General features: G+C 39.2%; 1 protein-coding gene across 4 annotated transcripts in view; it reads left to right on the forward strand.

Annotated features, from left to right (window-relative positions):
- Nucleotides 1–13,323, forward strand: part of ETV1 (ETS variant transcription factor 1) — a 66,437-nt gene that overhangs the window by 37,714 nt on the left and 15,400 nt on the right. For all 4 annotated transcript variants that reach the window (XM_030010253.1, XM_030010256.1, XM_030010254.2 and 1 more), the window contains one exon: nucleotides 1,975–2,222. In XM_030010253.1, coding sequence (XP_029866113.1) covers nucleotides 1,975–2,222 — 248 coding nt within the window. The remainder of the gene's footprint in view (nucleotides 1–1,974; nucleotides 2,223–13,323) is intronic.

Below are 13,323 nucleotides of genomic sequence, written 5' to 3' on the forward strand. Positions count from 1 at the left end.
AGGCGTATTTCTTTAGAACATGCATTGGTGGCATAAGATAGCGTTAGTATCTAGAACATAGAGCCCATACATCTTCATACAGGGCATGGATGTATGAACGATAAGTGGTCCTAACAAGTACTAACAGGAATCAAATCCACTTGTATAAACAAATGGCTTGATTCCATACAAAGCTTCCAGTACAACAAGTATTATTAACTTCCTTTGAGGCTTTGTGAGTGAGCCTGTTTCTTATTTTAACTTCAAGTTGCAATTTTCTGATTCACTCCTTGACAGTTCTTAATGATAATTTCTGCTTCTTTTTTTGGCTAATGAAAAAAGGAAAAGAGGGAAATGAATGCAGTGCCAGTCAGCCTAACTGTTTCATAATACATTTGGGTTTCTAAGTTTATTTTCTGCAGGTGTAGGTGGAATTGCAAAACCCAATGTTACAGTGCAGTACTCTTTCTACTGCAAAATATAATATTTACAACAGCATTAAAAAAATTAATTTTGTCTCTACTACTACATTTTAATAGTTTCTATCTCTGTAGCTCCCACAGTATTTGTAATTAAGCTATGACAGTAAATATTTGCCAGACCAAGTTCACAGCAGTATTATGACAGACGTTAGTAGAGTTTAAATTGTTTCAGAAACAATGTGCTACATATGAGTTGATAGTCAGGGATTGTATTGCCTGTGCAATCAAACCCCTGCATTCTTCTTCACTCACCGAGTTTTCTCCAGGAGAATGTCTGCTTTTGCCTGCATGAACCAAAGCTGCTTCAGATCCAAAGTACAGGAAGTTGAAGAATGAATAGTTCTTGATTTTTTTAGCGTGACAGTGAGAAACTTGCAGAGGAAGGCACAGGTTTCTTTTTTTTTTTTTTTTTTTAAAAAAAAGTGTGTCTTGCTCATGATGAGTGATAACAGGACTAGTAAGCAGTTTGTTGCAAGAATGTTGCATCTGCTATGGATTAGTGCAGACACAATATTACTACAGTGGTGGTTACTGCTACTGTGGTAACCTGCAGGAGATGACAGGAAGACTTTGTGCAGTTCATCAGGGCACAGTGAGAAAATAGCATCCTTGTATTCTTCTCTATGCTTCTGAACCTGTCGATGTCCAAGTAATTACTTCAGGCCTTTTAGTTCAGGTAGATAGATTTTATGGAAGAAACAATAAGCATAGGTTCTTGAGTAGTGTTGTATGTAAATGAAGTTAGTTTAAAACTGAATTCTCAGATTTTATGCCTACTGAAGAGCATTTGGGAGTAGTGAGTGGCAGTATGGCTTATATGGATGACTTCATGTAGAAAATGACCAAGGGAACAAGTTAAAGCAGGAGGAGAATTCTTAGCAAGAATTTGCACCCTCTCCTTTTTCTGGGGTGCTTACTTTCCCTTCCCATTAGAGCTGGAATGCAGTGCCAGCCTTGCAGGTCGATTTCCCACAGTGCTATCCCAGAGAGGACAGAACTGCAGACTTTTACCCAGGAATGATTCCAGTTGTTATGGCAGACAATACTCTCTATTCAAAATGTTTGTGTTTGTTGTGGTGAGAATGGTTTCCATGTAACAGTAAGAATGGTTAGAGTAAATTAGAGTACAAGCAATATGTTGCTAATACTCGTGAAATTACAGAGAACTCTACCTAAGCCTCCTTTGTGTTACTATGGTGGGCGTCAGTCTTTCTACTGGTTTGAAGCTGGTGCATTTCCTGTTTGGCTCTTCTGTTGAGAGAAGATACTGAAAGCAAAGAGGATGGTGGTGGGGACAGGTCTTAGAGCTGGTATTAATACGTGGGGTTTTTTGTTTCTTTGCTTGTTGCTGTTCTACAATACAAGTGATCCTGATGGGAGCACTTGGCATGATCATAAGCTAAGTGTTTGCTACTGAGAAAGGGATACAGCCACTAATCATGACCTGTGAATATCTTTGGGAAATGGAATGTAGCTCAAGTCCTTTACCTGACCTCTCTAACTTGTGTCCTAGATTTCGCCGCCAGCTCTCTGAACCTTGCAATTCTTTCCCACCTTTGCCTGCAATGCCAAGGGAAGGACGTCCAATATATCAGCGCCAGATGTCTGAGCCAAACATCCCTTTCCCACCTCAAGGTTTTAAGCAGGAGTACCATGATCCAGTTTATGAACACAACGCTATGGTTGGCAGTGCAGCCAGTCAAAATTTCCCCCCTCCTCTGATGATTAAACAGGAACCTAGAGATTTTGCATATGATTCAGGTAGGTGAGACTCTCCTTCAGTCCTGCATAGTAAAGTAATATATGAGTCCAAGCCAGCACTATTGATGTTTTGATCGTATGAATTGAAACTTGCTATTTTGGCTTCTAAGTCTCCTGAAGTAATTTATGTCTTACATAAATAAGATAGCTTACAAAGTAGTAAGATTGCTACGTAGTACAATGTGACTTGAGCCACCATTGCTTGCTCTGTAAAGGATTTCATTTTCCAGAACTCTCTGTCCAGAAAGTGCACAGGTTAAAGAAGCCGGAGAAGAAAAAATAACGGGTGCAAAATTGAGCTTTGCTTAAGAGGGGCTTGTTCTGACTCTCATCTCTGACCTCTGAATTTGTGTGCTCCATTTTACGAGCTCTTTCATTTGTCTGCCAGAAATAGAGGACTCTTTCTCCTTTTGCTTGCACTACTTTAAATCAGGAGTAACTCCGCTGAAGTGGGGTTTATACAGCTATAAAACCAATGAGGGAGAAGAATCAGCCAAATTGGTGTCAGCTTCTCAGTTTGTGCATACTGCTGTGTTTTGTGGAGGTACATAATCTGTGATGCCAGGTTGCTGATGTAGAGAATAAGCTGTTGCTATTAATAATGGTTATTATGATTGTGCTTATAGGGCAACTGGAATGGAGCCTTATTGCTCTATGGACAGTACAAAACAGAGGAGGTGGTGGCAGAGCCTGCTCTCAATAGCTTCTGGTCAAAATAGAAAAGATAAGCGGTAGAACGGATACAAACATAAATCAAGGGAATAACATTGTAAATGTTTGCCACGATTTAAGCATAATATTTATATTATACTTGGGAAAAGAGAGAGAGAATTAGGGAAGCAAAAAAGGAGTTTAGTAATGAGTACCAAGTAACAAGGAGAAGGAAGCTGGAAGGGTGGTAGGGAGAGAAGCTGAGATTAGAACAGCATGGAGTGGGCTAGGTGGGGTAAACAGTTAATCGGTATGGTGCCAAGAAAATGCAATCAAAACACGTTTTTCAGTTTTGGTGTAAGAGCTTTCTGCAGCTCCTCTCCAGTCTCTGCCTCTGTCCTGTTTTGTGTATACCACACTGTTGAAAGGGAGGGATTTCAGTGAGTCCTTACTATGCTTCTGGAGAAGGGTACATTGCTTTTGTACACATGCATGCTGATTTGGGTGGGGGAATGGGTGGCCCTGTCTGACTTCAGTCTGACTCTCTCTTCTTCTGGGTGCCTCAATAGCTGCAGCGCTTTCCTGCTGGTTCAGTCTCTGGCTAGATGCTTTTGCAGTTTTTTTTCCCAAAGGCTACATGGAAGCTGAATTGAGGTCTCCTTTGCAAGTTTAGTCCATGACAAACTATCTTGCAGTTTGATACAGTGGAGAACTGGTTTTTATTGTCTTTTCTGTAGCTAAATTAACATTGTCTATTTAGTGGAGTATTTTGTGGTATCATTAATGTAAAGTGCTTGTTTTAGAGTTGATCTCTATGTTAGAACAGGGGAATTTGGAAAGTAGAGCTGCTTTCTTCTTTCTTATTCTTGACAAGCAGAGAACCAATCCTTAGGTAAATTTGAGTTAGGCCTACAAAGGGAGGAGACCAAGGGTGAAATATTTGTCCAAGTTGAAATATAAGACAAGATGAAAATTAGTTCAGATTACAAGGATCAGATCTAGAACTCAACCTGTTCATTGATGAGGGTTCTGAGATACGTGGCTTTGGCAGTCATGTATCTTTAGTCTTGCAGAGCAGCATGGGAGACACTGTCTGCATAGTTAATGTGGCAATGGATAATAAATGGGGGACTGCAGCTTCAGGCACTGCCAGTCCCTTGCAATGTTCACAAACACTGTTATTCATCCTGCTAAATTAAAGGCTGAAAAAAGGCCCTTTTGTAAGCATGCTTCATATTTGGCTAGGAAGTGGGATCTCCTTATTGTATACTATTACTTTAAATCTGGGTTGGCTGCTAGCATTTGTCTTCCTTTGGAATATTCTTTATGGAAAAAAGCAGGAAATTATATTCTGAAAGGAAGATGCTCAAACTTGTATCCAGTCCTGTCGTGCCTTTTTTTTTTGTGCCAGCAAGAACAACATTCCACTTTATAGTAATGATGTTCAAGCAAAATTGTTGTTTCTTTTGTAGATGAATAATTAGTTTTTAAAAATGTAATAGCTGTGTAACCAGTGGTCATGAAAAATTAATCTGTTGGTATCAGGAAGTACTTTTATTGGCCTCAGAATCACTGCATTTAAGTTGACACATCTGTACACTTCATAAATTGCAGTCAACAACTGTGGTCTGTTGATATTTTGTCTTGTTACCATCTGTTCTCTAGAAACCATCATTTTCCATCCTTGCTAAGAGTACATTAAATAACCCCTTAGGAAACATAATGTATTTGTCACTGAATCATTGATTTCATTTTTCACCTATGGATGTTCAGGGAAGGAGGAATGCCAGAGTGAGAAGTCTTTTGCATGGTATTTTACTGCAGTTCAGATAAGAATATAGAAACATATTTTAAAAGTTCATTGTAATACACCGAGATGTTCCTTTTGGGATGTTTTTGAAAGAGCCTCATAAAAGTTCATTGCTTTTGTGCACTATACTTTTATACTTTGTGGGAAGCTGGTGAATGAAAAGCATTATTATGGAATGATTATAACTATTAAAACATGACATTAATTATGACATGGGAAATGGCAGATCAATTAGTTGTAATTGTAATTGCAGGTATGCAGTTTCTACTGCAGAATGTTTGAGATAATGGAAAAAGAAAAATGTCAACAGAGTAGAAGCTCTTCCTTATCCATCCACACTTCTAGAAGTCACAGTGCATCATACATGTTCAATCAATCAGACCTTATTTTCTGCCATGGATTTTTTTTTTTTCCATGGCTTCCAGTCAGATATTTAGTACTCGATGCTATATGTAGCAACTTTAAGCACAAAGATGCAGCCAAGGACATACAGAGCTTTGAGATTTTGCATCATTAATGAATATGCTCCAGAAGGCTTCCCAACACCTTTGTTTACAAGGGCTAATAGTGGGCGTTCCTGAACAGTTAGCACTTCTAAAATTCAATTTGTGTATTCAGGTACTTAAAAAGGCTAAACTTGAGATACCTGATCTATTCTGGGCTTTATTTTTAAGCAGGATCTTTGCAGGTTTGCTCCTCCCTACTTAATGTAATTTGCAAATATACTAATGTATGACTCTAGCTATGCATGTATCAACTAACACTAAAAATCTAGTTGTAAAATGACAAATTATGAAGTTTAAATCTCATATTTTATTTTGCCCAACTGAAATAGTTACTTTGTTTGGAAAGTTCTTTGGGAACGTTGAAATTTGTCGCACAGTGGTGTTAGAGATAAGTAGAGGAGGAATTGTTGCTTGCATATACTTATTACTGATTGCCAGGAATTTATCTGTTGAAATCTGTCTAGATTCAGTCTTTCCTGAGCAGGTTAGAGGCATTAGCAGGGTTATTCTCACAGTTACATTTCAGGGTAGCCTCACGATTAATACTCTTGAATGGACCTTAGAAAATTATGATTCTTTCCCTGTCACTTCCAAAGTTTTCTTCCAAGATACTAGTCACATCACTTAAAGAATGAACTATCCAGACAGAATTATTAGCCTCCGTATCTTGCTTTCTGAGTTGCTCATCCCTTTAATTCCTGAGGCTTCACAAGCAATAAGTACCTTGTGTTGGCATGTAAGAATGGATGGGGAACTGCCCCTCTGTTAAGAGAGATGAGTGGAGGCAGAGACACACATCAGGTATATATATACCTGTTTATTTTAGGTACCCAGTTAGGACAGGATAATTTTTAAAGAACATTATGTATTACATATGTTCAAAGCTTAGCTCTTAGGGACTTAGTACTTCTAGGAGAGGAGGTACGGGAACATCAGATTAGAGTCCCTGTGTAAGCACTGCAAAAATAAGAAATACATAATACAAAAAATCTGGCAGAAGCGACGTGACCACTTTGGAAAAGTTTGGTGTGGCTGGAATGGGCTTTGTTGGGGCCTAAAATTGACCATTCAGCTGTATTAATCTTGAGGTCATCTTTTCCTTTCTTGAAATGTTCTGCCTCATTAAGTACACAAAGTCCAGCCTCTGTAACAAATGAAGCAGGGGCTCCATCTGCAAAGCTGTTTATGGCATGGCTGTCCCTCCCCCAAACAGTTTTGACCTGTGCACTCAAAAGACAAGAGTGCCAAGGCAAAAGGCTGTATCCTAATTCATTTGCAACAAAAGGGTTGTATCAAGGTTGCCCAGGAAGTTGTAATTATGACACTTCTTAACCTCCTGAGTTTGCTCTTGTAGGTATAGGATGTTGTTAGCATTCTACCATCCATTTTATAAATGTGTATTTACCTAATGACTGGGAACAGAATAAAAAGCAAGAGTACTTTCAAATACGTGATCCAGTGTTTTTTGAAAAGCAAATCAATGCAACCTAATGTGGAAAAAGATGCCTGCTAGCACATTCTTCCCTAGAGATCAGTTGACATGTCCTTAAATTTGGGAGTTTGCAGAACAGCATAAGAGAATCTGTTGAATTAAAATTTCAAGGGAGAAAAAAATTAAATTCATTTCTTGGAAGTATACTTATTTGCAGATTGCCTTTTTTTTTTCCTTCCCCTTTTTAAACAACAGTTGGGTAGTCTATTGTACTTCTTGGAGGTAAAGTTTAGACATTTGGAGTTGCTAGTATGAAGGAAAAAAGGAAATCTTAGCTGTCAGTCAGAGTCAGTGCAGGTTTGCTTTTTCCAGGAAATTCTCTAGTGCATTGACCAGTGCAGCATTTAAAATGACACGACTCATGGTGCTTCTACTACTGTCTTTAATTATTATATTGGCTAATTTTTGTACAGTGCTTTGAAAATGTAAAGCACTGTATGAGTGCTAAGTATTATTACTACAATTATTCCCCTGGGAGATTATTTCACAGACTAATAGACTTCACAGTTAAGAAATATTTCTTGATCGTAAGCCTAAATTTTCCCTTTGATCAGTTCCATTCCTTTGCTCATAGCTACACTTCTTTGGCTCACCCTAAACAATTCCTTGGTATTAACGTACCACCTCTAAATCTCTACAGACAGTTTGCATGTATGCTCTCACTCTGTCTGTGTGACTCGTTGTTGAGATCTTGCTTCATAAATCCTCCAGATGCTTAATCTTTTCCTCACATTCTCTCTAGGTTTTTTTTTTTTCTTTCCTTTTTTTTTTTTTTTTTTTTTTTTGGTCAGGCTGCAAATATTCACAGTCTTTTTGAACATAGTTTTATAAAATGCTCTGCGAAACAGAACTGACTCCATCCTTTTCCCCGATATCGTGCTTCAGTACATGCATCTCAAAACTGCATCTCCTTATGGCCTTAAAGAAATTCTTTTACACAGCCGTACAATTGTTCTCAATGAAAATCTGACTGGCATAAAGGCAGGAGGGGAGAAGGGATAGGGGTTTGCTCTTGAGTTCAGTAGGTTGAAGAAGTCTCCCCTCCTCATTTTTGGTTTTGAAGTTTTCCCGAGTCTCGCTTCTGTGGTTTAAAATATTTCACCCTCTTGTTTCAGGAGCTTGTCTTTGCTGTGTTGCTTCAGTGAATGAGCGTGGATTTGTTCAGTAGTTGAGCTGTACTGCAGCTTTGTACTTGCTTTTTAAACACATATAAACACAAATCTGCTGTTGGATGGTATGACAGTAGAAAATAAGGGCATCCAAGGGGGAAACTTGGGAAACCTGGACTTCAGAAGATTGCTATGAAAGGCAGAATTTTAACTTTTCACCTGCTTCCCATCTAGCTGATTTCCTCTATTGACTAATTCTGTCTGAAAGAAATCTGTAGTTAGAATAGAATTCATTTTGTAATATTATCTTCATGAACAAAGGAAAACCTGAATACAAAGTTAATGTGAGCATATAAGCAGGAGACCATACATCTATTTTTTGCTTTCAAGGCAGACAACACGATCTGAAAAATTGTCCTGCAGTCCCTGTTTTTCAAAGAAATGGATAAATATCCTCTAAATCTACAGTTACAGTAAGTGGCACTGGCTAATGATTTGATTTGAGGATTGAGAGCGCAGTCTGGATTTACTCTTTGTGCATTAACGCAGGTCAAATGGACACAGGCTGCATTTTAAATCAGTAATGGAAGGCTGAAGCCTGCCTTAAACCAATCACATCAGCCTTACCCAAGACCGATTGATCCCGAGAGACTGAGCCCTGTGAGCATAGCTTTTATATGAATGGACTCTGTGCAGCCTGAAGTTTCATTCATAAAATGGATGCTGAAGGGGGGGGAAAAAAAACCAACCCACACACGCCAAACCCTGGAATGTCCATTTATGCGGAGCTGAAGGGTGTAGTGTTCCCTCAGCTGCTGCTTTTGCCAGTTGCCTTCAAGTAATGATTAATGCTCCTTGGCCCTGCCTGCCTGTAACCTGACACCATTTATGGCCTTGGTGTGTTTCTAATGTATAGTGAATGAGAAGGCTACATTCTCAAATCAGAAACATAAACAGGAACTGGTTGGTCTGAATTCCATTCAAATATGTCACTTCAGCCGTGCAGTGTTTGTCCAACTTCGATTTTACAGGCAGAGGACGGGGCGGGGGAGAAAAAGCAACACAGACATTTTTGCAGTAAGATTACCAACAAAAGGAGTGAGGGAGAGAGAAAATACTGCTGTCTTTTGTTGAATTCAAAGGGAAGCGATGTTTAAAATACATTTTACAGTTACTGAGGTTAATAAAAGCAAATACATGATTTTAAAGTATGCTCAAAAGATCAGCTCCATGTGGAATTTCAATTCAGAGCTGAATGTATGAGCCTTTGTTTTCCTGTTCTGCTGTATAAAAAGTTACACATCGCCTAGACAGGCTGTTGACATCTGGTCTCAGAAAATGCATTAGATGTTGTCATAGATCTAAAAACCAAAGTTGTGGAAAGGAAGCTGTTTGCTGAAGGTTTTTTTACTGTATGTGTGTAATAATTCCACTTAGATGTGAGCTGGTGGGGCCAAATCTAGTTCTCTGGTAGGTTTTTGTCAAATGAGGTGTAAGAAATTAGGCTTAACAAATTTTAATTAGCTATTTTTTTGAAGGGAATGTGTGTATCTATGAGTGCACAGACTTGTAGATTCCCCCCCCCCCCCCCCCCCCCCCCCCCCCCAATTGGCCGTATGAAGGCTAGTGACAGACAAAAGGATGAACAAAACCTTCCATTCTGAATGTTTTTAAACTGCATAATGATTTGCGAAAAGAATGCTTAAATTTTAGGTTGATTTTTAGAGAAGATAGTGACTCTATTTTCACCCAGGTAACTTCACTGCACCTACTTTTTTCATATTGAACCTGCTCATGAAAAAATAATGCTGACTTTTGTATTGCCAGGATTTTACCAATTTGTAGAACTCTGTTGTAAGTACATGGCTTCTGAGGGGATAGTGCTTTTAAAGGTGGTTGAACTCAAACCTGATCCACCAGCATTTGATTTGTGAAATATGCTCAAGCAATTCTTGTATAGGGAGATTGTCATTAGTTCTAGTATTTCTGCCTTAGTTCTAGTATTTCTGCCTGAATGTCTCTTTTTGGAGAGACATACAAGTTTTAATCTAAATGTGTTCTGCAGGTTTACAAAATCGTAGGTTTCATGGTCAAAAAGAATCATTTGGTACTTATCCCCACAAAACACAGATTGTGCGTTTTTCTTTGTGATGCCTGGTGCCACCTTAGCCACTTGTTGTGATCTAGTTTGAAGAATTGCCTTTCTTACCTAAAAAGCTCTGCCTGTTTTCCAGTATTGCTTTTCACCCTTGGGCTGGTCAGAGCTTCTCGGTGGTGAAACAGCTGCTTTCCACCCAGAGGCTAAATGTGTTTCAGTGGTGGATGAAGCACTCCTTTGTAAACAGTTTGTCAGTGCTCTTGGAAATCCATGAACAGAAAAGTTAGTCGCAGCATGATTGTGATGTTTTAAGTTTGGGGCCAGAACTGTGATGTGTTGTAGCTTGAACATTTTATTTTAAAAAGACTACCTTTTGTCTCTGCACTTGGTAAAAATCTCTCCCACTGCACCAACCACCTCTCCATGTACCAGAGAAGTGCTTGTATTGCTCAAGTAAGCACTTGGTAAAGCTCTGCAAGGCACCGAAGGGAAGACCGGCGTACTCACACTGTGTGTAGCACACGGTCAGGCTGACCTGTGTGAGTGGCGCTTGGGAGCTAGGTTGGTCCCAGCTACCGGAGGGGCTTGTGCATGCCCTTCTGTGCCTGGTAGCACGAAGGGAAAGAATCTGCATGTACTGTATTTCTTGCCTATAGGAAGAGAAGTCGCACAGCACATTTAAATCTGTCGGTATAGATATCCCAACTCTGAGTGGCTGAAATAGGAGCCAAAACCCCATGTAATTACTTCTCAGACCAAAAGGACAATTGAGGAGGATATGGTGTAAGTTAAATTACAGGAGTGGCTGTATCCACTGCCAGTGGAGTCCCTCCAAATTTTGGGGGAACTGCTCCTTTGGGAACAGTTCCTTTTGGGAACTGTTCTTAATATGACTTAGTTGGTAATAAAGTGTAAATCGGAGAAGTAGGTGGGCAAACAGTAAGAAGGTTCCAGATTTAGTGTCATCATTTTGTTTTATAGCTGTAGGGAAGCAGGCAAGTTTCACGTATGAGTTGAGGTGTTTGGTGAATTTGAGTGATGTGTTAGCAGGCTTGCTGCGTAAGACAGCCGCTTGCCAGTACATGGTAGCGTTCACCTGACCTGCCATGCAGATACCAAGGCCAAGCAGGTAGCTCAACTTCTTTACCCACCCTGTTTCAGATTGTACACACCTTCTAAGCCTCAATCTCCCTGTGTCTCTCTCTGCACTTGCACATATGTAATGCAATACTTCTGTATCACACTGTGCTTTGTCACATGCACGTGGGTAGTGCCCTGGGCCTCCAAATCTTCAGATGATGTTGATAAAGTGAACTAAAAGGTAATTCAGAGTTAGAGTGTAATGTAACAACGTGTCCTTTAATTAGGAACACTATGTATGGTCAGAAACAGGAACTGCCGAAGAATAAATCTTGGTTCAGGTTTCCAGTTCCTGCATTGCTCTGCTTCATTCAGGAGAAGACAGTCGCTTCATCCCATTGCCTGCAGAAGCTTCGTCTTCCCTGTGTCTCGCCTAGCTAGGGATGCGGGCTAATATTCTGTTTGTTTCTATGCAGGGCGTGATTGTGGGTCTGAAACCTGGTCCTTATCTATGAAAAACAATCAGAAAAGAGGATTTAAGGATTCCTTACCCGCTTTGAGTTATACAGGGCTGAGACAACCCAACCCTTTAAATTCTGATATGATAATTAATATGAAATACTTCCTTACCAAGGGACCACTCAAGTGTCTTACTCGATAATGAAACCTAGAACCTGTGCCTGCTAAATTCAATAGCAGATTTTTCTTGTCCTGAGGAAGTCTGTCTGGGCTTTTTCTGCTTTGATGTATTTTGACTAAGGCACAGCATAGCTTATTTCCAGTGTTTTTCTCTGTGGCAGTCCCAGATGAGAAGGCATTTCTGCAGTGTCTAGATTACACGTAATTTTAAAACAACACCTACTGGGGAAGAATGGTTTCAAACCAACATGATATAAGGCCATATTAATTGTTTTAAGATGACTGCTATGTTGCTGTTAGCAAGAGGAGCAATGAAGAATGACCTCTAAGTATTCCAAATTAATAATAAAAGATAAATTAATTTTCTTACGTCTCCATATTTTCAGTTAGTTTGGATTTTCTTAAAGGGACTCTGCTATTCTTGAGATGATGTAAATTTACAATGTGAATTACTTCATTAGAAGTCTGAAATAAGCTTGTTGTGTGTCCTAAATCCAGGCACATTTTTCTTCAAAGACTAAAAAGTGCTAAAAGGTGATAGAATCAGTCACCTCAAACACTTGGATCCTGCCCTGGAAGTATTTTATGCTTACTTCGGTCTTACTTGTTGTCTTGAAACAATGCTTTAAGGAGAAGAAAACATATAATTGCTCTGTAATTTCTGCACTAAAATGTTTTCTTTTGAAGTAGCTCCGCTTAGCTTGTAAAAATACTTCTGGGTCTTAGTCAAGCATTTAGTACAATTTAAAACTGCAATGCTAAATTTCATTGGTTGGACTTTTTATTAGATAAGGTAGAAATGAAAGCAGCAGGCAATTTAATTAGCAGTAATTTTTCTGGGCAAGTCATTACTTTGATGAACTTCAGAGCAATGTTTATGGCTCCTAATTAACCATGTTAGTCATTTGATTGAATAATCACTTTGGAAATGTTTCTACAATTTGATTAGAGTCTGACCCACTCTGATAGTCATAAATTAACTGATAGCACTTTAGGATAACAAGACTCTAGTTACTTTACGAGAAATAAACTCTTCCTTGCTGTATTTTTCGGTCCTCTGTGGACTGTTTAAGCATAAGCTAACCAGAAGATTAAGTAATGTTGGTACAAACAATGCTTGCCTTAAAAAGACTCCAGATGTTAATTATAATTGACTTAGGAGCATGGGAGATGAAACCCCAAGTTGGCTAAGAACACACTTCTCGGATGCCTGCATAATTCTTTACTCCGTATACTCTGCTGTATCACTTTGCAAGAGTGGAGTTCATGAGTCAAAAAGGGGTTTGCTGCCAATACTAGTGAATTTTTACCTAAAATAGAAAATAGCATCTGTTTCAGTTCTACAACTTCCTCTTTTTTTACGTAGATTTTTCCATTCTCCTTAAAATTCAATTTACTTGGTAACATGAGTGATTCCTTGCAGGTGAACCACTACTTGTAGCCTTGACTTGTAGCCTAGAGAGCTATACTTGACTCGGGTGATCACTGAATCACTGATTCCTGCGGTTGCTCAGAATAGCTGCCTGAGATGTTAGAGATTCTCAAGGCCTGAGCAGGCAGGCACTGAGCGTTTCATCGAGCGAGGAGGTAATGAAGAGTTTGGCACAGATGTGCAAGAGAGACCATGGACTGTTAGAGGAAACTTACTATTACTGCCCTGTGTTTCACTTGTTTTGTGAAGTCAGTGTAAAACCTCATTTTCTTATCCTGCCAAAT

The sequence above is a fragment of the Aquila chrysaetos genome, chromosome 3 (assembly GCF_900496995.4).
Source record: "Aquila chrysaetos chrysaetos chromosome 3, bAquChr1.4, whole genome shotgun sequence".
NCBI classification, from domain to species: domain Eukaryota; kingdom Metazoa; phylum Chordata; class Aves; order Accipitriformes; family Accipitridae; genus Aquila; species Aquila chrysaetos.